At 44.5% G+C, this 25,457-nt stretch overlaps 2 protein-coding genes across 2 annotated transcripts in view; both read right to left on the bottom strand.

Moving 5' to 3' along the window:
• Nucleotides 1-618, bottom strand: part of cacnb4a (calcium channel, voltage-dependent, beta 4a subunit) — a 64,529-nt gene extending 63,911 nt beyond the window's left edge. Inside the window, exon 1 of the mRNA XM_056290097.1 lies at nucleotides 559-618. Within this exon, the coding sequence (XP_056146072.1) occupies nucleotides 559-618 (60 nt within the window). The remainder of the gene's footprint in view (nucleotides 1-558) is intronic.
• A 3,589-nt stretch (nucleotides 619-4,207) lies between these two features.
• On the bottom strand, nucleotides 4,208-25,183 carry stam2 (signal transducing adaptor molecule (SH3 domain and ITAM motif) 2). The gene is given in 16 exon segments (XM_056289275.1): nucleotides 4,208-6,549; nucleotides 6,836-6,848; nucleotides 6,851-6,947; nucleotides 6,949-6,999; nucleotides 8,356-8,509; nucleotides 8,902-8,956; nucleotides 9,083-9,170; nucleotides 9,552-9,634; nucleotides 9,827-9,921; nucleotides 10,552-10,750; nucleotides 10,994-11,063; nucleotides 15,947-16,093; nucleotides 16,419-16,514; nucleotides 19,057-19,132; nucleotides 22,824-22,908; nucleotides 25,049-25,183. Coding segments are annotated over 16 exon segments (1,545 nt in total). The 5' UTR covers nucleotides 25,089-25,183; the 3' UTR covers nucleotides 4,208-6,353.
• Nucleotides 25,184-25,457: the final 274 nt, after the last annotated feature.

Below are 25,457 nucleotides of genomic sequence, written 5' to 3'. Positions count from 1 at the left end.
AGTTTGATACACCAGAGGACAGGAGAGGAGAAGAGAGGAGAGGAGAGGAAAGAAAAGAGGAGAAGAGAGGGGAGAGGAGAGAAGAGAGTAGAAGATAGGAGAGGAGAGAGGAGAAGAGAGAAGAGAGGAGAAGAGAGGGGAGAGGAGAGGAGAAGAGAGAAGAAGATAGGAGAGAAGAGAGGAGAAGAGAGAGGAGAGGAGAGAAGAGAGTAGAAGATAGGAGAGGAGAGAGGAGAAGAGAGAGGAGAGGAGAGAAGAGAGGAGAAGAGAGGGGAGAGGAGAAGAGAGAAGAAGATAGGAGAGAAGAGAGGAGAAGAGAGGGGGGAGGAGAGAAGAGAGTAGAAGATAGGAGAGGAGAGAGGAGAAGAGAGAAGAGAGGAGAAGAGAGGGGAGAGGAGAAGAGAGAAGAAGATAGGAGAGAGGAGAAGATAGGAGAGGAGAGAGGAGAAAATAGGAGAGGAGAGGAAGAGAGAGGAGAGGAGAGAAAAGAGTAGAAGATAGGAGAGTAGAAGATAGGAGAGAAGAGAGAAGAGTAGAGAAGGGAGGGGTAAAGGAGACCTGGAAGACGGGTTTCTGGAGACCCTCGTGGCCGTGGCGGCTGTAGATGTGACGGGACATGTCGGCCAGTTCGTCGGTCCATGGTGGCGGCTGCCGCTCCGTCCCGCTCCACTTCAGCGGCTCCTCCTGCGGCCGATGGATCGTTGCGTCCAGCTTGGCGTCTGTCTCTTCGCACCGAGCTCAGCAGAAATACTGCTTCACATGAGCCAATGTGTTTAAACTCAGACTATGCAGAGAGAGAGAGAGAGAGAGAGAGAGAGAGAGAGAGAGAGAGAGAGAGAGAGAGAGAGAGAGAGAGAGAGAGAGAGAGAGAGAGAGAGAGAGAGAGAGAGAGAGAGAGAGAGAGAGAGAGAGAGAGAGAGAGAGAGAGAGAGAGAGAGAGTTTTAACACTGCCGGTACCCTCCCGATGAGTGTGTACTGACGGTCTCTGCCCCCCCCTCCCGCTGACTTGTATTGACGGAGCTTCTCTCCCACACTGCGCACAGCTTCCCCCGCCGCGGACCAATGAGCGCGTCATCACCGGCTGATCGTCTCTGTGCTGCTCCGGTCAGTTATCGCGAAGGCTTTCTGGGTGGGGTTGAAGAAAAGTACCGTTTAAAATAAACTCATGCCCGGTTTATGTCTAATGACAGGACAATATGATTGCTGAATCTATATACAGATACATAGCTTTGTATATCCAACTGATTATGATGTTATGGAAGTTAACTTGGCATTTATTTCCCACTTGAAAAGGAATTGGGAAGCTTTATGGTGAGATTTACCAGCGTGAAGACAGAGTTAATAAAACGACCTCACGAAGCTCCTGTAGTGTAGTCCTGCCTTGCAGTTTCCTACTCGAATTCCAACAGAAAACAATTTCAAATTGTAAAATTCCAATGGAAAACTATTCCAAATTCTGCTGGGTCCACGTCCCCCAATCAGCTGAGGTCCAGGAAAGAATTGGTGGTGGTCTTGGGGGGCGGGGGGGGGTCCCTTCAGTCTATCTGCTGGTTTTCAGTTATGTAATGGCTCTCTGTAAGGGTCAGTTTTCTCGGAGCGCTCTCTGAGCTCAGGGTTGTTAACACCCAGCACTAAATTCTGGTTGTCTCTGAGCAGTTAGGGGGGCGTCCGGGTAGCGATCTATTCCGTTGCCCACTGTAACCTACAAAAGACTCACTGCCCAATCGACCAGGGGGGTCTTTTGTAGGTTACACCTACCAACACATGGATCGCCGGTTCGAATCCCCGTGTTACCTCCGGCTTGGTAGGGCGTCCCTGCAGACACAGTTGGCTGTGTCCGCGGGTGGGAAGCCGGATGTGGGTATGTGTCCTGGTCGCTGCACTAGTGCCTCCTCTGGTCAGCCGGGGCGCCTGTTCGGGGGAGAAGGGGGTTAGTGGGGGGGGGGTAGTGTGATCCTCCCACGCGCTACGTTCCCCTGGCGAGACTCCTCACTGTCAGGTGAAAAGAAGCCGCTGGTGACTCCACATGTATCGGAGGAGACGTGGTGGTCTGCAGCCCTCCCCGACTCGGGCGGAGCACAATTGGGGAGAAAAAAGGGGGAAGAAATGAACAGCTGAAGATTCCTTGTGATATTTTGACAAGTGCCTGACATGGATAGTCAGGTCATTATCAAGCCATAAGTGATGGGAGTGAAGACGCTGGCTCTGTGTTTACAGGGAGCTCCGTCAGTGGCAGTGGAGAAATCCCCAAGCTGTGTATAGATGGTGTGTATGTATGAGGAATTCAAATGTACGTTTGTGATTCACAGCATTTCTTGTCGAGCCCCCCCCCCCATCCAGAATCGAGTTTCTAAGGATAGGGAGCGTCACGCTTCGGCACTCATCCTGTTTCCATCTGCTGGAGAACATACGCAATATATGACTGTAAAGTCCTCAGGGCTACATACAAGTCACATCTGACTTGACTTCACCTTGAAACAGGAGTTGATCTCATCATCGTATGACACTGTGCTGTGTTGTGCCATAGAAATAACAGTGGCATTTACGAGCTCGACAGAAATATTTAAAGAAAAAAAAACGAAAAAATGAAGGGACTATGAAAAGGGCAGCGGGTGTCTAAAGGATCCGTCTCAGTGAATAAATCATGGATGGATCCTCTCGGCAGCGTTCAGCTGTAGGCCCATATTAAAGTGGCTGGCTTCACATGCACGGCAGGTGACAGCCTCTCTCTTTGGAGGACCAAGGTACAAGATCATGAACAACGTCATACATCTGACGTGCATCTGAAAAAGCTGTCAAAAGTTATGAAAGTTTGACAAGACATTTCCGTAGGATGCTACAGAGGTGATAATCCTTTATTTGTCTTCTTGTCCAGTTCCTTAACGATTTATGTGTGTATAGAATATAGATGCAGTTTTAAGTCGGATTATGGGGAACGTCCGGGTGGCGTAGCGGTCTATTCTGTTGCCAACCAACACGGAGATCGCCGGCTCGAATCCCCGTGTTACCTCCCGCTTAGTCGGACGTCCCTACATACACAATAGAGCCTGTGCATAACTGTAGTCTGACTTCCGGTTTCTACTGCAGTGGTCATTCCAGTTTCCTGTTTGTTAGCGTATTGACAATGGCATATTTTTCGCGATGCCTGCAAGATTTACCATGGATAAATGTCAATGACATGCACACAATTGTTGACAAACTTTCACCTGCACCTACCAGCAAACGGGCGAGAAGTTTCGAGCAGTACATATCACGTTACGTCCACGATTATGAGGATGAGTATCCTCATAACATTATGTACAAATTTAAACTTTTCACCCATTTGCTGGTAGGTGCAGGTGAGAGTTTGTCGACAATTGGGTGCATGTAGTTGACATTTATCCGTGGTAAATCTTGCAGGCATCGCGAAAAATATGCCATTGTCAATACGCCAACAAACAGGAAACTGGAATGACCGCTGCAGTAGAAACCGGAAGTCAGTGGACTACAGTTATGCACAGAGCCGATTGGCCGTGTCTGTGGGTGGGAAGCTAGATGTGGGTATGTGTGGTCGCTGCACTAGCGCCTCCTCTGGTCGGTCGGGGCGCCTGTTCGACTGGGGGGAATAGCATGATACTCCCACGTGCTACGTCCCCCTGGCGAAACCCCTCACTGTCAGGTGAAAAGAAGCGCCTGGCGACTCCACGTGTATCGGAGGAAGCATGTGGTAGTCTGTAGCCCTCCCTGGGAAGTCTGGGAAGAGTGGGGTAATTGGCCAGATACAACTGGGGAGAAAAGGGGGGATCAAAGTTTGACAAGACATATTTCTGTTGGATGCTACAGAGGTGGTAATCCTGTCTTTTTGTCCAGTTCTTTTGCAATTTGTGTACATAGACTATGCATGCAGTTTTAAGTCTAGGTATACCTCCCCAAGACTAGGATATAATGGACATGAAAACATGAGGGGGAAAGGATGAAATGAGCATAAAACGATTACACCAATGACTCCTGAAGGAAATCTCCCTCTGAATATCCTGCATTAGCATGCAACAACAATCTGCACATCAATAAATGTGGGGTATGTGCACCCACAGAGACAAATCCTGTACGTTAACTACCGGTGCACACCTCATGGATTCACCTGTCTGTACATTCAAACTGTTATGGTACAAGAATCCAGAGACAATTCAAGAAGGAAAAAAAAAAGAATCTGGGCCCAAGAGACCATTTTGAACACAGATGAGTATTTATTTTTGAAAGAACATTAGAGTTTGCTGTGTTACAAAAGGACTTTAAAATGCTGGATACAGGAACTTTCCCTGGAATATCCTTAAATATACAGAATTCTAGATATACAGCAGCTTCTGAGACAGAAGACCGTTCCCGAAGTTGTTTTCGTGTCGCAATTTGATTTCTACAGAAAACAAGGCATCCAGTGGTACATAAATGTTTACAAAGTTAAGGTGCAATGCTGACACTGACAAAACCAGATATCTTACATCTAATATACAGTGCCTTTTACATGAGGCGAGTAAAGAAGAGTAGACGCTCTGCACTAGGCTGAATCTATCAAGCTAAAGAACCAACAACAAACTGTAGATGCAAAGAAATCTGCTCCTTACTTCTAACACACACACACACACACACACATATATAGACACACACACATACGCACACGCACATACAGAAAACAACTATTTGGTTTGAACTATATGATCTCGACCAGCCGTTTCTTCATTTTACTGACAGGTTGCTTGCTCGTGTTAGGATTTATGATGAACTGAAAACAGAATGCTTCATATTTTGCCTGGTCATCAACGTAAAAGCAAAAGAAAGGTGAGAATAATGATTGTTTACATTACTGTCAAAGCATGAAAACAATGAATCTATAATGTACCAAATCATATACAAATCAAAACACACGTGAAATGGTTTGCAATTTTAAAAAAAAAGGTCCAAAAAAAGGTGGAATAACAATCGGCACGAAACCTTATAATAAAATAGCAGATATGGAATCTAAATTGCAGAGACTTCAAGTTAACATCGGGTGGAAAAGACAGCCCACGCCACAGAGAGGACAAGCAGAATGCGGCTGATGTGATTATGATAAATAAATGCAGCTTTTCCTGATGGATGGACGAAGGGCAGCTGAACTCTCTAGCCAGAAATTCTCATCATTTCTCAAGTAACCCATTACAATCTAATGGCACAGGGGATGGGCTGCCATTATGTTGCCGCTGACCTTTTGAAAATTCAACATCACTAGGATCAGATGGCATACAGGACGAGCACGAGCACACACGAAAACAAAAAAACAAAAAAACAAACACATGGGTGCACGTGCAAACCAGAAATTATGACCAAACTAATTGTGTTGAAAGGCAGGGGAATTACTATATTGTGGTCTTACCTTTTGAAGCATAAATATGAATACAAATGTTATTATATACTTGAAATTAATTTTCTTAAATGCATATTCATGTTAATGCAATTTATGAGCATTGAGCTGTATGTCTGTAAGCACTGCAGATTTGGAACGAGATCAGCGAGAAGGGCTGGACACTGGTGAAGGGCTGGACACTGGTGAAGAACAACTGTCCACACGTTGTACTGGAGTAAGCATCGGTGCCCTCTCTAACACAGGTTCAAAAAAAGCAGCGGCCTGGTTAAAAACCTGAGCTCTTTCACCAAACCAAACTGTTTACGTGCATTTGCCTATGAGGCGGATGAGAAGAGAGAAAAAGGCTGGCAAATTGCACGAGAGGATAAAGAACTTGGCCCAGCTGGCCACACCTTCCTTAAAATGGATACACAAAGAGACAGACGAGTTAAAAAGGAAAGAGAAAGATGGTTTTAAAAGCAAAAAAAAAATAGATGAACGAAATAATGTACAATCTAGGATGAGAGACACTGACCCTCCTTTCCCTCCTGTTGAAAATGACTGTACTGTACGTTTGAGTACTAAAATGTTCATTTCTTCATCAGTATGTCTTCCACCAGTAGTGAAACCCCGTGCTTATTTGACATTGGATCCTTGTGAAGATGAGGAGGAGGGTGGGAATGAGCACACTCTCAGATGTAGATATGTTTATCGTCAGGGGGTCGGGGATCTGCGCACACAGTCTTGACTCAATTGTGTAGTGGACCTTTCTTACACACATGCCTCAACTATTTCAAATTACCAGTGTGTGCTTGACTCAGCTTAACTGATTCACGTGCAAAAGACGACCAAAGGAATAGTCCTAAAGCAATGACACCCCCCCCCCGCCCCCCCAACACACACGCACACACGCAAGGTAGGCTGAATTGAACGCACCCCATTAAACTGAAATATTTGGGTGATGCTTTCATCTCAGGTCTGTCCGTCTGAGTCTTACAGGAGGGGCTGTTGGTAGTATGCTGCTGCCTGCTGTTGTGGTGCTGGGTGAGAGGGAGCCGCCATTGTGTAGGAGCCAGGAGGCATGTTGGAGTTTGCATTCTGATAGGCGGACATGTCCATGGCCATACCCATCTGAGGTTGGTAAGGGGCTCCAGCAGCTTGGTTCATGTACTGACCATTCATACCACTGCTGTATAAAAATTAAAGAGGAAAATCTCACAATTAAAAACAAGTACAGTGTCCTAGATGAAAACTTTATAATGCAATATTTTGCATATTGAGGATCAGTGTTGAATTAATCCTTACAACTGTGACAACAGCAAGTCATAATAGCATGTTATAAAGTGTTAAGTAGAGTAGAGACTACTTAATGCCCCTAAAACAAAATAGGCTCTGGACAAGCATCAAAGCTTTGAGGCTTGGGTATTGCTTTTAGATTTAGTTGGGACAACCTCACAGATTGTCTACACAATTACCTCATGTAAGGGTGGCAGGTTGGCCGTTGGGTGGGGCGGAGATGTTGGGGGGCAAGGAATGGAGGGTTCCAGGCTGATCACTGGGCAGGTTGTACGTCTGAGCTGGGGGGCCCCTGGGGCAGCCCTGGGGGCAGATAGGAACCACCAGCCTGGCCTGGGTAGCCCTAAATATGGTTCAGGGCAAGAGGAGACAGTTCTTGTTTAAGTGATAAGAACATAGCTGATATCACAATTTGTTCCGTACAAATTAGAAGACAGACTGCACATAAGGAGGAAATAGAGACAGAGCTGCTACACAGAACAGTATGAATGCAATAGAACCTGGATTTTCCCTGATCCTAACAACTCATGTGCTTACAAAGACTCTTGTCACAACTGCTGCAACTATGACCAGGGTGTGTTTCTGTCATGGTGTAAATTTTGCAGTGCTGTGCAAAAAAAACAGTGGGAGTAGTATGAAGGGCAAATAAAATGGAACAGTGCTCCAGCGCAGGGCTTGCTGGTGAGTGGGCTGTTTCTTCCTGTAGATCTCTTGGGAAGGACAGTGAGATCAATCATTGTTGAGAAAAACAGCCTTGCCAACAAAACCCAGGCAGCCACCACTCAAATTAGAGAGGAGGGGGGGGAGATCCATACTGAAGGGAACTTAACTGTATGTCAACCTATCAACACAATGTTTAGGGTGAAGCATCAGTGGGTTCCATCCCAAAGGGTAGGTGTCAAAATGCAGCTCTGAATGCTTCTCTCTGTTTGTTCTCTAGTTTCTGTATCAAAAGAATGGGGGGTTGACAAAAATGTTGTTTCTTTCCCTCCCAAAACATAAAAAGGACAGACAGGCCAATGAATCAACAGATGCACCACCCACTCTCGACAGGAAACAAGGCCGGTGGGTGGTGCTACTGGTAATTAAAACAAAATATGTCAAACACACAACTCTTCTTTAACAAAGCTTCAAATCCCACTGGGACGCTTCTACCCTAAACACTCCATATACAGTCAATCTGCCTCTGGGCCTTATAGGCCCCTCCTTCAATCATATATTAGATGTTAAATATGATTTTTTTTTTTCGCTGTCCACAAGCTGGAGAAAGGTAGAGGACTATTCAAACAAAGAAATGTCCAGCTTTACAAGCAAATGATCTCGTCCTGATTTTTACGATGGTCCCTTCTCTTAAAATGAAAAGGCGCAAAAATAGGGAAAAGAGAAAGACGGTGAAGAAAAACCAGCCGATGCGGTGATCAATTGCTTTTCCCATGCATGTAAATCCATATCAATCAAGTGAATCAACCTTCAGACTTATGGATCGACCTGCCGTGGGTCAAGAGATTGCCACTCGCTTGAAGAATATTTCTGAAGGGAAACTTATTGAAAACAGGTGAAAGATCAGGGAAAACCCTCATGGGCAGATTATCTTACTTGCTTTAGTTTAAGTAGGACTCAATACAACATACAAGCACTTGTTAAGACTTTTTTTTTTTTTTAGTTATTTCAGACTCCAATGCTAGCGTGTCTGTCTGACCTGCATGGCTACAGTTGAGGCAGGAGGTGGGTAGTGAGCCTGTGGCTGCATCTTGGGGTAGGCCGATAAGAATGGAGCCTCATTCATCAGCTTGTTATACAACTCCAGGGCCTCCAAGACCTTCACATTCAGCTCTGACAACTCAGAGTGCTTCCTGTCAGACCCATAGACAGACAAACACACACATCCCGAGAGAGAGAGAGAGAGAGAGAGAGAGAGAGAGAGAGAGAGAGAGAGAGAGAGAGAGAGAGAAAATTGGAGTTGTAGGTGGACAGATGGATCATCAATATATTTGCTGGAAAAAGACTTGGATATACAGAACAGGATGAGTTACAAACTGGCTTAGCTGACCTAAACTCCCCGTCTTGCTGTTCTAAGCAAAGGCCCAGTCACTTCTTTGTGTTAAACCTGAAGAAACAGCTAATTGGCCACATCTCAGGATGTTCATAAAGGACTAAAATATCTGCATGTCTATACACAAAGCCAGGCTTTAAATACAACCAGAAGTGATTATCACTCTTTTCATCTGCATTTTTCTGTGTTTACCTGTCAATCTCTTGCAGTTGCTCATCAATCATCGGGTTCATTTGCTCGCACGCACCTGTTTAACAAGAGGAAGGGGAAAAAGAGAGACCAACGGTTAGAATAAAACTGTATCTCAGACTGACTGCAGAGGCACGGTCGGTACCAGCTGGACTTTCACCAGTGCTGCAGTAAAATTCATTACCCTCCAGTTGGACCAATTCTGGGCAGTCGGGAGCTGCATCGGCAGGGTCTGTGTTCTGCAGCAGTGCCAACGTTTTGTCCATTTTCTCCTGCAGAGAGAGGATGGTGAGTGTGTATGTGTGTGTTTTATGATTAGTGGGTTGATGAATAGATTGTGTGTGCATGTGTATGGGGGGGGGGGGATGGAGAAAAAAAGGGATGGTAGGATTAAAATAATGAGGGATAGAAACACAATTCATAATACAGGTTAAAAGACACTGCTAACATAGTTGGTGATAATGAGGACAGCTTTGCCTTACAAACCACACGATTACTGCCATTTGACCATCTAACAACTGGGTAAATACATGGCAAAAGCACATTACTGTCAAATACAGATACTGGCCAAATGTTTGGGCATATGGGGCCATTTCTGATTTCAGCACACACTGATACAGGGCTTTACAATATGGTGTATGAAGATGCATTACCTCGTCAATGAAGACTGGCTCAGGTTCCACTTTGGTCTCAAGGCTGGTCTCTACTGGGCTGGCTGGCTTTTCAGAGCACGCGACTGTAGAAGTAAAGGCCGATTTCAACTGCCAACTCCGAGACTAATTTGTCCCAATTTAAGTCAATGGGCACAGAGAACATGGAGAACTGGCATGCTTTCTGAAATTCCCCGGAGACTAAATCAGCATGCACAAGCCTCCGTGTATGCATCTACAGGGACTATTTACATTCTTGGATTTAATCAGACACCTACTGATCTCAGGCTCGGCATTCAGGTTCGTTGTCACAAAGTTGGATGGGAAGAGCCCCACACCTCTGTGGTTCTCTCCTTTCCACCAGTTTGGGTCGCTGTGCAAAAGTAACACAGTGATGAGCACAGTCATTCATTGCTCCATTACTCTGACATATTTCAGACATGCTGATATTGTGATGGCTCGAATGACTCCCTTCTGTGTTCACTTTTTGTTGACGTAAACTATGATCAAAAATATTGTCCGTGGCCCCTCTTCCATGAAAAAAACAAAATGGATAGCTGAATAAAAAAATGCTAATTTTCAACCTAATAGTCCAGCATGTACATTTCTGTTACTACGAGAAAAAGTGTTGGTCAATGACCGGACAAAAACAGGAAGATTAAAAAAAATTCAAATCCACCTTTGTAAACAAAAACTACAAGGACATGTAAATGTCTTTACATTTCCTCTGTTTTTTTCCTCACAATGGTGAGCTTTTATCCAACTATCGTCTCACTAGGTAGGGTTGGGATAAAAGGGCAGTAAGGGACATATTTTGCCATATTTTCCATTGAACCAGCTGAACACTGATGTCCATGCTTACCTGGGGTAACAGGAGCCATGCTTTTACAAGATCCCGAATCAATAACCCAAATGTTACACTGAAATTGGTACACTGACCCGACGGCCGGTGTAGTTCACTACTGGGAACTACAGACGGCAAAGGGGCATCGTGACACGTTACCTGTCATCTAAAACCAGGATGAGCTCGGAGGCTTTGAAGGTCAGCTCGTTATCCTCTGCTGCCTCGAAGTCATAGAGCGCGCGCACCTTCCGGGCCTCTCGACCTCCACCGCCATTAGTGTTGAGAGGTGGGTCGGGGGTCACCGCCACGGGCCGGGTGTCCCCCTGCTGCTTCTGCTCCTGCAGTGAGAGCTCGATGGCTGGGAGAGGGAGAGAGGGGAAGGTTGGAGAGGACAGCTTAAAGGGTGAAGGAAGGGAGGGGGTGGCCAGACTGTAATGTCGAGGCTAAGAAAACTAATATGATACATATGCCCGATAAATAATGAAGCACAGGTTGATCTTAAGAAGAATTGAAAAAGGAAACCAAAACAGAATTGATGATATAGTCTTTAGTGTTTTGGTGTATGAAGTGTGTTATGCTGGATGGTGCCATCTCTTCTTACCTTTGGCCAGGTCGTTGTCATCGTCAGAGGCTTTGCTAGCAGCAGGTGTGTTGACCTTTGTGTTGGATCCCTGCGGTAGAAAGGGAAAAGATACAGTTGTTACATTAAGTACTGACTAAGACCCTGAGATGACTGTAAGGGGTGCCACCTGTACTTCATATAAGGTATTACAGCTTGAGGCTGTAGTCTCAACAGTCCCTAAATGGACTGTGTAAATATTAACTGGTCACTGAAAATACTGCCCAAACTTCCAAGCACTGGTGTGTAATCTCCGCCCTTAAACATATTGATAAAAATATGCTTGCTCAGCTCAAATTTATGCTAAAAATATGCCATCTCAGTGCATAAAAACATGATTTTTTTTTGCACTGAAAAAAAAATCCCCCAACTTTACAGTTTTCCATTACCTCAATTTTATCGCATTTCCAGGGGTTTTGTATGACTGGGAATCTAATCTACAAATCTCCAGGTTATCCAGGTTTTCCATGATGTATGGGAACCCTAATAGAGCTTAAAACAATGCTGATCTCTTTTACAATATTCTGTTTATTGCTTGGCCTGCAGCATGGAGAGGTCAGAGCGCGGGGTCAGCTATGAAACAGTAGATTTGCAGACACATAGACATAAGCTTAGATTCTCTTGCTGAGGCTGTCTGAACACTCAGCCATACTACAGGCCCTAATGAAGGGTAAAATTCATATGTAGTACCTGTGAGTGTTGATATAATCCCATTCTATTCACAATGAGTCGAAAGATGAAATTAGAGCCAAGTAAAAAGTAGCTATCATTGAAACATGAAGCATTAAAATTCATTAGATACTTAGATATTAAAACAGCAGAACACTTTTATTTTTTCTTTTAACATTAAGCGCTGTTCCATGATTGAGGCTTTAGAGTTTTACATTTGCATGAGGAATGTTTAGAGTTTAAAAAGCTGTTTAATAACTGCTATAATTCACAAGGTTGATGATAGGAGCTGGGAAAAATAACAAAATGGTGCCCCATACCACTTGCCCTTAAAATGGCCCTACCCTCCAGACTTACATCGAGCAGCATCATTCTCCTTTGTCCAAGGTGAAATAGGAAGGGCTTAAGAAACTGTAATGAGGGCGTCCGGGTAGTGCGGTGGTCTATTCCATTGCCTACCAACACAGCGATCGCCGGTTCGAATCCCCGTGTTACCTCCGGCTTGGTCGAGCGTCCTACACAAATGGTTGTGTCTGCGGGTGGGAAGCCAGATGTGGGTATGTGTCCTGGCCGCTGCACTAGCGCCTCCTCTGGTCGGTCGGGGCGCCTGTTCGGGGGGGAGGGGGAACAGCGTGATCCTCCCATGCACTACGTCCCCCTGGCGAAAGTCCTCACTGTCAGGTGAAAAGAAGCGGCTGTGACTCCACATGTATCAGAGGAGGCATGTGGTAGTCTGCAGCCCCCCCCGGATCAGCAGAGGGGGTGGAGCAGCAACCAGGACGGCTCGGAAGAGTGGGGTTATTGGCCGGATACAATTGAGGAGAAAAAGGGGGAAAAATCCCCCTCCCCCCCAAAAAAAAAGAAACTGGGATGAGGTCAAAGAGGCTGAAAGAGGTCAGAGGGACATTGTTCTCTTCGGCGGGGAACTCTTTACAGCTACATCACCTCACAGCAGATGAACTGATGCCTACCTAACAGACCTGTCTATACTGTAGAGAAGGGACTGAGTTGGGTAGTCAGTTATGAAAACACGAGGAGGGGGTCTAAGCACATTTTTGGTAACCTTTCTACATTTTAACTTGTGAATACCCAATATTTGAATTTAAGTTTAAAAATGTTAAGAAGTTTGTTGTGGTAGAGGGGTGTGGTTTAGTGTCAGTTGGAAGTGGAGAGAGGGAGCAGTGGCTTGTGGGAGAGCAGACGTTTCTGTTGGTTGGGGGACTAATTAGGGATCAGCCTCTGCTGTGCCTAACTGACAGTCTATACCACAGTGAAGCTGGGTCCTGGACTGACACGGACACTGATGAGGACACGGACAGAACACAGGACGAGAGAGACGGAGGAAAGGGAGCGAGATGTAAACTCTGACAGAAGAGAGTGGGAAAACAGCTCCAGCACTATGTACCAGCCCGTAGGGTGTGGGGAGAGAGAGAGAGAATAAATAAATCCTTTGTTTCCTCATTAACCGTGTCCTCTTTTCCATCCAAACCCCCTCCAGTGGCAACAGCTTTCCCACATTTATCTTTTAAACATTAAATAATTTACTTGTAAGTTATTCATGTGGGGGTATTATTTCATATTTAAACAAAAACTGGCAGTAAGAACTTCCAAGTCTAGGTGTTAGGTTTTTTTTTTAATCATTGAGACCAGTTCACAAATGCTTAAATAACGACGAACAATGTCGTAGGTGTGCTTGCCCAATAATTATACATTAAACCACAAAGAAACTAACAGCAAATGCAGATCAGTTGGTGTATATCAGAAAGCCTGAGCAAAGTCCATTTTAGCACACGTTAAAGCACTGTTACATAACACAGTATACTGTGCAGTTATCAAGCCGAGAGTGACCAAAAAAATAACACCCGGTTCAACATAATCAGGTTAACAATTCTGATACCTGTATATACTCAACACACATCCAAGCAATCATGTTAAATATGTGAGAGGAAATTCCACTGTAAGCTTTCAAGCATAGATGAGCTCCACCCTGCCCAGACCTTGATATTGGCAACATATGGCTGGTGTGCAGTGAAACTAGTAACAGGGGAGGTAGCCTGGGACCAAGCCAGAGTGGACACACACTTACACCGATCAGCCAAAACATTAAAACCACTGACAGTTAAGTGAATAACATTGATTATCTCGTTACAATGGCACCCGTCAAGGGGTGGGATATATTAGGCAGCAAGTGAACAGTCAGTTCTTGAAGTTGATGTGTTGGAAGCAAGAAAAATGGGTAAGTGTAAGGATCTGAGCAACTTTGACAAGGGCCAAATTGTGATGCCTAGATGACCGGGTCAGATCATCTCCAAAATGGTAGGTCTTGTTGGGTGTTCCCGGTACGCAATGACCAGTACCTACCACAAGTGGTCCAAGGCAGTACAACCGGTGAACCGGCGACAGGGTCATGGGCACCCCAGGCCCATTGATGTGCATGGGGAGTGAAGGCTAACCATCTGGTCTGATCCCACAGAAGAGCTACTGTAGTTCAAATTGCTGAAAAAGTTAATGCTGGCTATGATAGACAGGTGTCAGAACACAGTGCATCACAGCTTACTGCGTATGGGGCTGCATAGCCACAGACCAGTCAGAGTGTCCATGATGACCCCTGTCCACCACCATGTACAATGGGCACGTGAGCAACAGAACTGCACCACGGAGTAATGGAAGAAGGTGGGCTGGTCTGATGAATCACATTTTCTTTTACATCATGTGGATGGCTGGGTGTGTATGTGTATCATTTATCTGGGGAAAAAATGGCACCAGGAAGAAGGCAAGCCAGCGGAGGCAGTATGATGCTCTGGGCAATGTTCTGCTGGGAAACCTTGGGTCCTGGCATTCATATGGATGTTACTTTGACAAATACCACCTACATAAACACTCTTGCAGACCAAACACACCCCTTCATGGCAATGGTATTCTCTGATGGCAGTGGCCTCTTTCAGCAGGATAATGCGCCCTGCCACACTGTTCAGGAATGGTTTGAGGAACATGACAAAGAGTTCAAGGTGTTGCCTTTGCCTCCAAATTCCCCAGATCTCAGTCCGATCGAGCATCTGTAGGATGTGCTGAAAAAACAAGTCCAATCCATGGAGGCCCCACCTCACAACTTACAGGACTTAAAGGATCTGCTGCTAACTTCATGGTGCCAGATAGCAGAGGACACCTTCAGAGGTCTTGTGGTGTCCATGCCTCAACAAGTGAGAGGTATTTTAGCAGGTGGTTTTAATGTTTTGGCTGATGAGTATAAATGGGTAATTCATATTGCTGGCTGAGGCTATTACCAGGGCAAAGCAAACATCATGGAAAGGGAATGTGAGAGACGGATATGAGTCGCATGATGACAGAGCTGTTGACAGTAAAAGACAGACAACAGCTTAGACTTGGTGCATTAAATCAAAATGGTGCATTTGCTCACATAGGACACAAAGCATCAGGTTGGGTTCCTGTGAAATTGGTAATGAACAGACACTGTTCAGACTCAGAATCATATTTTATTGGCCATGTAGGTTTCTACATACATGGAATTTGACTCTGGTTTCGTGGCTCTCTCAGTGTACTTAACATAGAATAACAACACTACAACACGACAATCTCCAGATATATAAAACCAGCAGTATGTTGCTAGATATTTTGGCTGTAAATTTTGTCTAGCCTATTGGCCCCTTCTGCAGTTGACTACGTGGTCCTATCCAGTTCTAAAAATGAAAGCTGGTAGATGAGGACAAGAGGCCGGGGGAGCGTTGGGATATACCAGATGCCATAGCCTTAACAATTCCATTCCATCTACTATCCAAACCACTTATCCTGCTATCAGGGTTGCGGGATGCTGGCGCCTATCCCAGCAGTCACTGGGCGGCGGGGAGACACCCTGGACAGGTCGCCAGGCCATTACAGGGCCGACACACACATTCACACCTAGGGACTTAACACTATCCATCCATCCATTATGTTGACCGCTTATCCTGCTCTCAGGGTCGCGGGGATGCTGGAGCCTATTCCAGCAGTCATTGGGCGGCAGGCGGGGGAGGAAACCGGAGCCCCCGGAGGAAACCCAAGCAGACACGGGGCGAACATGCAAACTCCACACAGGACAACCCGGGATGACCCACCAAGGTTAGACTACACCGGGGCTCGAACCCAGGACCTTTTTGCTGTGAGGCGACCGCGCTAACCATTGCGCCACCATGCCGCTTAACAATATATATATATATATATATATAATTTAGAAAAAAAAGTTTGTTCCCCTCCATCGTGCCCTTGTACCTGTGAGCCTGTGGAGGTGAAGCTGATGCCATCCTCTTTGAGAGACTTGATAGTAGCACTGATGAGACTGAGCTGCGGATCCTTTTGGAAGTCATCAGCCCACTCCACCATCAGAGCCTTTAGCTTCTCACATACCTTAGGGTGGGCCTACAGAGGATATGCAAACAGTTAAGTTCATCTCTTGTGTGCCTCTTCACAAGGCCAAGGGAAACAAATTTGTAATTGACCCAATAACACGCCATAACTTAAGTATGGAAATCTAACAATTAGTGATGGGGATAGCTCAATATATGAAAGATGAGATACCTAAATTAATCAGACTGTGTGTGTGAATGTGAGGGAAAGCGTATCAGGGTGTGAAGGGGGGAATAAGATGGGAGTCCAGAGAGGAAATAAAGATATGTGACGATACAAGCAACAAGAAAAGGGCACAAAAAGAACTTGGTAACTGAGAACTGAAGAGGTCCCTTACCCTGCTCAGCACGGTCCGCACTTCACTGGCAAACTCTCGTGAGCAGATTTCTAAGTGGAATATTTTGCCACTGTTGGATACACAGGCACCCAGCAACTGCGAGGGGGGAGATCACACCGGCAATAATGAGATCAAACACCTGTCGTGTATGATAATCAACTGTTCGACAAACATTAGCTCCCGGATACACTTAATAATTTAGCTTTGCTTGATAAATCTCAACCATGGAGGACAACTTTTGAGCACTCTGCTTCAACTAATTAATTATTGATAAGGCCATAAATAGCTGGCGAGAAGTTAAAAAGTTAAAGATGGCTTTATGGCAGCAATTTTTCTTAATACGGTGGAATGGAGGTCTAAAAATACAGGTCATGTGACAAAGCTCATGGTGACTCAGACAGAGAAGGAGTTCACATTCTCTTTGTTTCTCCATTATCTAGCAGCAGTATGAACTCTTCCACTTCCTGCACGGGGATTGCCTGCTTAATGACAGCTTCCCTGCACTGGTGGACTTAAGGAACGCGTTTCCCCCGACCATAACTAGCCAAAGTTTGACTCCTGGGTTGCTGTGCACTACAAGGGTGAACTTTTTCTTCTCTCTGAAATTTCACATTTCTGGTATTGTCGAAGGAAAATTGCATGGCTTTTACTTGATATATATAATTTTGTTCTTTTTGTATTTTTCCTCCCCATTTGTACCCGGCCAATTACCTCACTTTTCTGAGCCATCCCGGTCGCTGCTCAACCCCCTCTGCCGAGCCGGGGAGGGCTGCAGACTACCACATGCCTCCTCCGATACATGTGGAGTCGCCAGCCACTTCTTTTCACCTGACAGTGAGGAGTTTCGCCAGGGGGATGTAGCACGTGGGAGGCTCACGCTATTCCCCCCAGTTCCCCCTCCCCCCTGAACAGGCGCCCCGACCAACCAGAGGAGGTGCTAGTGCAGCGACCAGGACACAGACCCACACATACCCACATCAAGCTTCTCACCTGCAGACATGGCCAATTGTGTCTGTAGGTACACCCGACCAGGCTGGAGGTAACATGGGGATTCGACCAGCAACCCCTGTGTTGGTATGCAACGGAATACATTGCTACGCTACCCGGACGTCCCTTTCACTTCATATATATATTTTTCATTAATATCTACAATTATGGAAACATGTGGACTTTTCATTTGTCCAAATATTGTGATATTCGATCTCGCTTGAGAGGTGCTGTTTGGTGGTGGCCGGTATATTGTCTTGGTTTGGAAACTCATGGCTTAAGGAAGGGGAAGTCAACCTGGGAAGATATTTGGACCTAGAGGTTCAGTGCCCCAACTAGCCAGCGTCTATCTTATTCTTCATTTTTGTGTGACTGTTCCTTTTATATATTATATATATATACACACACACACACATACATACATACATATATATATATACACACACACATATACACACACACACATATATATATATATACATACATATACTCTATTGATCCCCATGGGGAAATTATACTCTGCATTTAACCCATCCGATCCATCCTGTGTAGCTAGGAGCAGTGGGCAGCCACCGTGCAGCACCTGGGGACCAACTCAAGTTCATCTTGCCATGCCTCGGTCAAGGACACAGACAGGAGTACTAACCCCAAAATGCGTGTCTTTTGTTTGTTTATTTATTTTTTTTATTATGGTGGGAGAAACCGGAGCACCTGGCGAAAACACGGGGAGAACATGCAAACTCTACACAGAGGATGACCTGGGAGGACCCCCAAGGTTGGAAAACCTGGGAAACCTTGCTGTGAGGCGACAGCGCTAACCACTGTGCCACCTAATTACTTACTCACTTAATATTAATTACTCATGTAATAACTGATATCCCATCCATCCATTAGCCAAACTGCTTATCCCGCTCTCAGGGTCACGGGGATGCTGGAGCCTATCCCAGCAGTCACTGGGCAGCAGGTGGGGAGACACCTTGGACAGGCTGCCAAGCCATCACAGGGCAACCGATATCCCATTTTTCTTTTTATGTAAGTAAGATGAGATATGCTTCATTAATCCCATGGGGAAATTCATCCTCTGCATTTAAAACATCCTAGCTGTGTAGCTAGGAGCAGTGGGCAGCCGCCGTGGAGTGCCTGGGGACCAACTGCAGTTCTTTTTGCCATGCCTCGGTCAGGGGCACAGACAGGAGTATGAACCCTAACACACATAGTATCTTTGATGGTGGGAGGAAATCAGGGCATCTGGGGAAAACCCACACAGACATGTGGAGAACACCCAAACTCCACACAGATAGGACCTCGGATGGTCTGGAGTTCAAACCCAGGAGCTTCTTGCTGTGAGGCAACAGTGCTAACCGTGCTGCCCAGCTTTATTTAGCTTTATTTTTTGCCATGTACAGCACTTAGAGATGAACCTATTGTGTTAAAGTCTTTGCGAATACATTTGAAATTAATCAGTCTTAGTCTTGCTTCCGTAATTTCTAGCTTTGACTGTATCCTTAGCAGTATTCCCATTCAAATGGGAAACATGATGTAAAAACAATGGACATGGACGCCTTGTACCTTTAAACTAATAAAAAGAGATTGACTTTCAAAATATGCTCACATACCTGCAAGCCCTGAAATAAGCAAAAAAGGAACTTACTGTGAGCGCCTGCATAGCAACATGAGGCACCTTGTGGTTTACTCTCTTCATGATGGATCTGAGACAGTCCTTTGCTCTGCCGTAGAAGAGAACAGAATGGAACGGAAAAAATCAGAACAGGACAGAACATTATCCATTTAGCAAACCAATCAAGGTAATTTTCAATAACAATTTATCAAATAAATGAACTGTACTTGTTAAGAAATCCTAAATTTGTCACTATAGCTCAGTCAAGTAATGGAGTGCCACATGAGGTCATTCCTGCCTGTGGCCATCAAACTTTACAACTCCTCCCTCAGAGTGTCCGACACGCTGCGTCAATAGTCATTAGACTGACTCTTCGACTTATTTTACCTTGTCGGGTGTTTGTTTGTGCTGCTTGTTTCATGCTGCAGTAATACAGTAGAGATAGGGTGTTATATGCTGGAGCATGGTGAACATATGTTTACATATTTTATTCTTATTTCTATTTCTTATTTTAATCTTCTATTTCTATTTATTTCTTATTTTCTTGTATCTTGTTATTTTTTTCTTTACCAGAGCGTGAGTGTCTGTAATAGGACCCAATTTCCCCTCGGGGATTTATAAAGTATTCTGACTCTGATTCTGAAAAGCCAAGGATCACAAGCCTACAGAACTGTCACCCTGACCTCTGTTGTCATGAAGACCTTTAGAAAGGCTTGTGCTAGCCCACCTAAAAGCAATCGCAGTTTTGCCTATAGAACCAACGAGATTATGGAGGACACAGTTGACATGGGCCTTCACCTTACAGTGCCCTGAGAGCTCAGGGTTCCAATGCCAAGATACTGTTCATTGACTTCAGCCCTGCATTCAACACCATCATACCAGAGCTTCTGCAGGCCAAACTTTTCAAGTTGACTGTACCTGACACAATCTGTTGGCAGAACACCAACTTTCTTACAGACAGGAGAATGCATGTGAGTCTGGGCAAGCACATATCAGACTCACTGACCCAGACGAGTGAGGTTGCAAAGCGCTTTTCTCTTTCAAAATTAAGGACTACTCAAAGCTCTGTCAAGCAGCCTCAGTTTGTTTATATAAAAAATTTTGACTGGTCTCAAATGTGATGATGACCACTAAGCGTATCGAGAGGAGGTGGAACAGCTGATTTCCTGTTGCAGCCACAGCCATCTGGACCTCAAAGCTCTAAAGATAGTTGAAATGACTTTTGCAGCCCCTCTCTGTGTCCCCTCAACATCAGTGGCTCAACAGTCTTAACTGTGGAGTCATTTAGGTGTCTAGGACCCATAATCACCCTAGGGCCTCAAGTAGGTAGGAAAATATCAGCTCTATAATCAAAAAGGCCCAGAAAAGTTCAGTTTTAGCCAAATGTTATATGGTCATCATCAAGTCCATCCTTCCTTCCTCCAAGGTTTTGTGTTTTTTTGTGCAACATGAAGTCAGCGGACAAAATAACCTTCTGCCAACCACCTATCCTCCAGGACCTCTATGACTCACATCCAGCAAGTCCGGGTAAGTTAATGTACCCCATTCTCATCCAGACTGCCATATACACTGATGAGCCAAAACATTATGACCACCTGCCTAATATTCTGTTGGTCCTCTGTGCGCCGCCAAAAAGCACCGACCCACCGAGGCATAGACTCTACAAGACCCCTGTAGGTGTCCTGTGGTATCCGGCGCCAAAACATTAGCAGCATTTCCTTCAACTCTTGTAAGTTGCGAGGTGGAGCCTCTGTGGATCGGACTTGTCATCCAGCACAACCCACAAAGTCTCAATCGGATTGAGATCTGGAGAATTTGGAGGCCAGCACACCTTCAACACTTCAGCACGTTCCTCAAACCATTCCCATACAATTTGTGCAGTGTGGCAGGGCACACTACCCTGCACTGGCTTGTCTTCTTCCCACAGTGTATCCTGGTGCCCTCACTTCCCCAGGTAAATGGCATACAAAGCCATCCATGTGATCTAAAAGAAAACGGGACTCATCAGACCAGGCAACCTTCTTCCACTGTTCCAAAGTCCAGTTCAGACGCTCACATACCCACTGTAGGCACTTTCGACCTTTGGACAGGGGTCATCATGGGCACTGTGACCGGTCTGCGGCTATGCTGCCCCATACACAGCAGGGTGTGATGCACTGTGTTGTCACACATTCCTCCCATAACAATCATTAACATTTTCTGTGACTTGTGCCACAGTAGACCTTCCATCAGTTCAGACCAGATGGGATAGCCTTTGCTGTCCTCACACTTCAATGAGCCTTGGGCACCCAACATCCTGTCACTGGTTTGAGGTTTTGTCCCTCCTTGGACCACTGTCGGTAGGTACTAACCACTGCTGACCGGGAGCACCCCATAAGCCTTGCCATTTCAAGTCAAGTCAAGTCAGTTTCAGAGATTCTCTGACCCAGTTATCTGGCCATAACAATATGGCCCTTGTCAAAGTCACTCAGGTTTTAACTCCTGCCCATTTCTCCCGCATCCAACACGTTGACTATGAGAAATATTTGTTCATTTACCATCTAATGTACCCAGACACCGACATGTGCCCTTGTTTGGAGAAGATCAATATTATTCGGTTCCCCTGTGAGTGGTCATAATGCTTTGGCTCAGTGTATATTCCAAATTATTCAGTCCAGAAAGCAATTCTAGACAATTAAAACCAAAAACAATCAGGCACAAAAATAGCTTCTTTCCCCAGAGTTGTGATTCCGATCATTAAATGAACTTTACTGCCCCATCATGTCACGTTGCAACATCCCTCCCTCTCCTTCTTCTTTCTTTATTTCTTTCACTGGCAAAAGCCTACTTTACCTCAACACTCTCACTCTCAAAAGCCTACTTTACCTCAACACTGGTATCCAACCCCGACATCAGCTATCATCCAGTGTTAGACTTGGTACTAAGTGCACTTACTGTATATCCCTCACATTCATCTGTACAGCTCAGAAACAAGTACAGTATTGTCCTGAGATGTGCAAGATTGTCTATGGGCATGGTCACACATGCGCGAAATTTACATCGGCAAGTATTCACTTCCCATTCACTTCCATTCTTTTGAGCTAAGTGGCGAATAAAACATTTGCTTCCGGTGGCAAAGCAAATTCACGAATTCACTGGTCAAAGTTCACCAAAGCTGAACTCCGTGAAGCGAAGATGCAAATTTGCTTTACTACCAGAGGCAAATTTTTTATTTGCCCCTCTGCTCGCATAGAAGTGAACGGAAGGTGAATATTGCCAATGCTAATTTCATGCATGTGTGACTGTGCCCTATGTCTGCATAGAACAAACATAAATCAGAACACTTGTGCTTCTTATGCTCTTATACATTTATAGTAGATAATACCTCTCACACAGGTTTTTACACACAATAGAAACCTGAATTAATAGGCAGATTATCTGCCTCTTTCCATTAATTCCATATACCACCTGACATAAATAACCTTTAATATTGTGCGTTAATTGTGAGCATTATTTATAGTCAAGACCCACCATCTTATAATTACCTATTTCATAACATCCTGTATGTACTATTCATAATCTTGAGTTAAGTTTAATATTGTGTCCTCTCAAATAAAATCTCTAGTATTTTCCAGCTTTCTTGGCTACCATGTTCTTTTTCTGATGCTAGCAAACAATAATGAGCTCTTATGAAACCATATGCTGCTCAAATGAAAGGGAATGAAAACAATCTGGACATGGCCAATTAGGTTTGGCAGGAGTGGATGGTGTGAGAACATAATACTGTTACTGTTGAAACAGAAAGCCTTCTTCCAGCTTACCCACTAGGTGTCGTTCCAACCCTATCACAGATGTCCATAATGAGGCCCCAATCATCTGCTGTGTTGGTTTCACTGGTCGCCTTCTCTGGAAGTATGACATACAGGAATACAAAAGATCCATATCAGAACTCATTCTCACTGGTATCATGGCCGCTGTCTTTAAACACGTAATAATAAAAATGACAATATACGTTATCTATATAGGACTTTTCTTAATGTTACAAAGTGCTTTACAAATGGCATAAAACCAGACAAGGCAAAATAAGAATAAGACCAAAGGATATGAGTACAGGGCAGAAAGAAAAAAGCCACTTTATTTTTTATCACCTCACTTTATCACCACTACAATACCATGCACAAAGAAAAATATGGCATGTACATTGGAGGTGCCAGAGCCGCTATCATTGCTGACCTAAAAGGAAAAATACACCGACAGGAGAGCCTTTTTTACCAAAGCCACATCTACACAGGAGTCCTTTCTCAAGGCATCTTATGCCATTTCGCTTGCTAAAGCAAAGAAGCCCTTGTCAGATGGCGAAACAGTGAAGCTATGTGCAGTAGAGATGGCTAAAGCTTTGGAGATGATAACATGGCTGTGGGTGAATTTCAATGGCTTTCAATAGCTTCATCAGTGTATGAATGTGTGTATGAATGGGTGAATGTGTGGCATACATTGTAAAAAAGTGCTTTGAGTGGTCGGTAGACGAGAAAAGCGCTATATAAAATGCAGTCAATTTATTTTGTCATTGTACAGTTGTTTGGTTACAATGACATTTGTCTTCTGCATTTAACCCATCCTATTGTATAAGAGCAGTGGGGAGCTGTGGTGCAGCACCCAGAGGAAACCCACGCAGACATGGGAGAATGCACAAAGTCCACACAGAAAGGACCCGGGACAGCCTGGGGTTCGAACCCAGAACCTTCTTGCTGTGGGGCTACAGTGCTAAACACTGGGCTACCGTGCTACCCTGTGGTAAGGCCAATAAATGAATAAGACCAAATAAATAGGAATAAAAATAAAAACAGTATAGATAAATAAAAACAAAAATGAAACATTTCCAAAAGCTTTCACAAAGAGAAAATATTTAAGAAGAGATTTAAAAGAAGCTAGAGACTTTAGTGTGTCAGAGTTCAGTAGGAAGAGAGAGCTCCATAGTGTGGGGGCTCTAACGGCAAAAGCCTGATCACCCTATGTGACAAACCATGACCTGAGAATAACCAGCAGGGCTCCATTTGAGGATCTTCATGGTTGAGGGGGCATACCAGATCAATAAATCAGAGATGTATTTAAGAGCAAGGGGCCTTAAAAGTGTGCAGAGATCTCAACAAGAGCAGGCTGGTATACTTTGTACAACACATGAGCTGTCGATTCAAAGAAAAAGAAGGTGACTTAAATTCTTCTAATAAACAGTTTGTGCAGCCTGTCTGGATTATTCAGGTTATACTATTATACACGAATGGCATTATAAATCATGTCTGGACAATTAATGTCACCCAGGCTGCATTATTGCAGTGTAGATAACACACGACACGTCAGTGCCACCAACTCTATTGTCTTAATGTAACAGACCCACATACTATCTTGACACAATGACTACAGTGTTCAGGGGACTGGTAAGAGCATTATCTAGGGAAATGTGCATTACGAGGACACAACACACAACCGGTAACCATCACACGAAAAGTATACAAAACCTTAGTCAACGAGTTGCACTAGCATACGAACGAAGTAAAGTCATATATGTGAACGGTTGGTCGGTATCAGAATTTGCAGGGCCAGATTAAAATAAATAAATAACCCCAGGTTGATTATCGTTAACTATCTGGCCTTGTTCACTGGTGATTTTCACAATAAGAACAGACCCAACAGGTTAGTCCGAATCAGTGAAACGGCCGTTTACGATGATCAGGCATACAATGACCTGGCATAAGGGTTCATTTAGCATTACTAACCAGTAAACAAAAACAAACGATCATCGAACGCGTAACGACACATTGAAAATAATGATGGTGCAGCCTGATCGATATCAAATAACCTACAAAGGAATTATGAAAATAAAATATACGGTAAGGTTATATTATCAAAGCAAACAGTTGTTGACAGGGTTGTTCGAAATGTCAACGCTACGCAGCGACCAAAGCTAGGCTAACTTTGAAAGCTAACCTATGTTGTGTTTTTCCTCCCCCAAATGAAAATACCTGGGGGGGAAAAAAGAGCAACTTACCCACATCTTGATCAAACGGATTCTGAGCGAACAGCGGCATGTTGTCAGTGTAAAAAATAAAGACAGATGCTTTTTAAATGGAGAAACGCAAGTGGATATATTCCCCCTAGACTACCCAGATATCTCTCTTCCTTATTATCCATCCAACTCGCTCACCAGTTGCTCTTCCGGAAACTTGGCTGTCTGTAAATACGCCTGAACTTTTGTTGGCCCATCGGTCATGGCGAGGGGTTGAAAACACATGTACTTGGTTAAGTGATGCTGTTTAACAAAATTTTCACGATTGAATTTATAAAAAAATTACACTTGACTACAAATATCTAACATAAGAATCAATACCCCTTAAAAAACCATAACGGTGTTTTTGCATGTACTCGACCAGTTGCTGTCTATCGAGTATACTTTACAT

The sequence above is a fragment of the Lampris incognitus genome, chromosome 11 (genome assembly GCF_029633865.1).
Source record: "Lampris incognitus isolate fLamInc1 chromosome 11, fLamInc1.hap2, whole genome shotgun sequence".
Lineage (NCBI taxonomy): Eukaryota > Metazoa > Chordata > Actinopteri > Lampriformes > Lampridae > Lampris > Lampris incognitus.
Note: the sequence above shows the minus strand (reverse complement) of the source record. Positions and strands in the feature narration are given on the sequence as shown.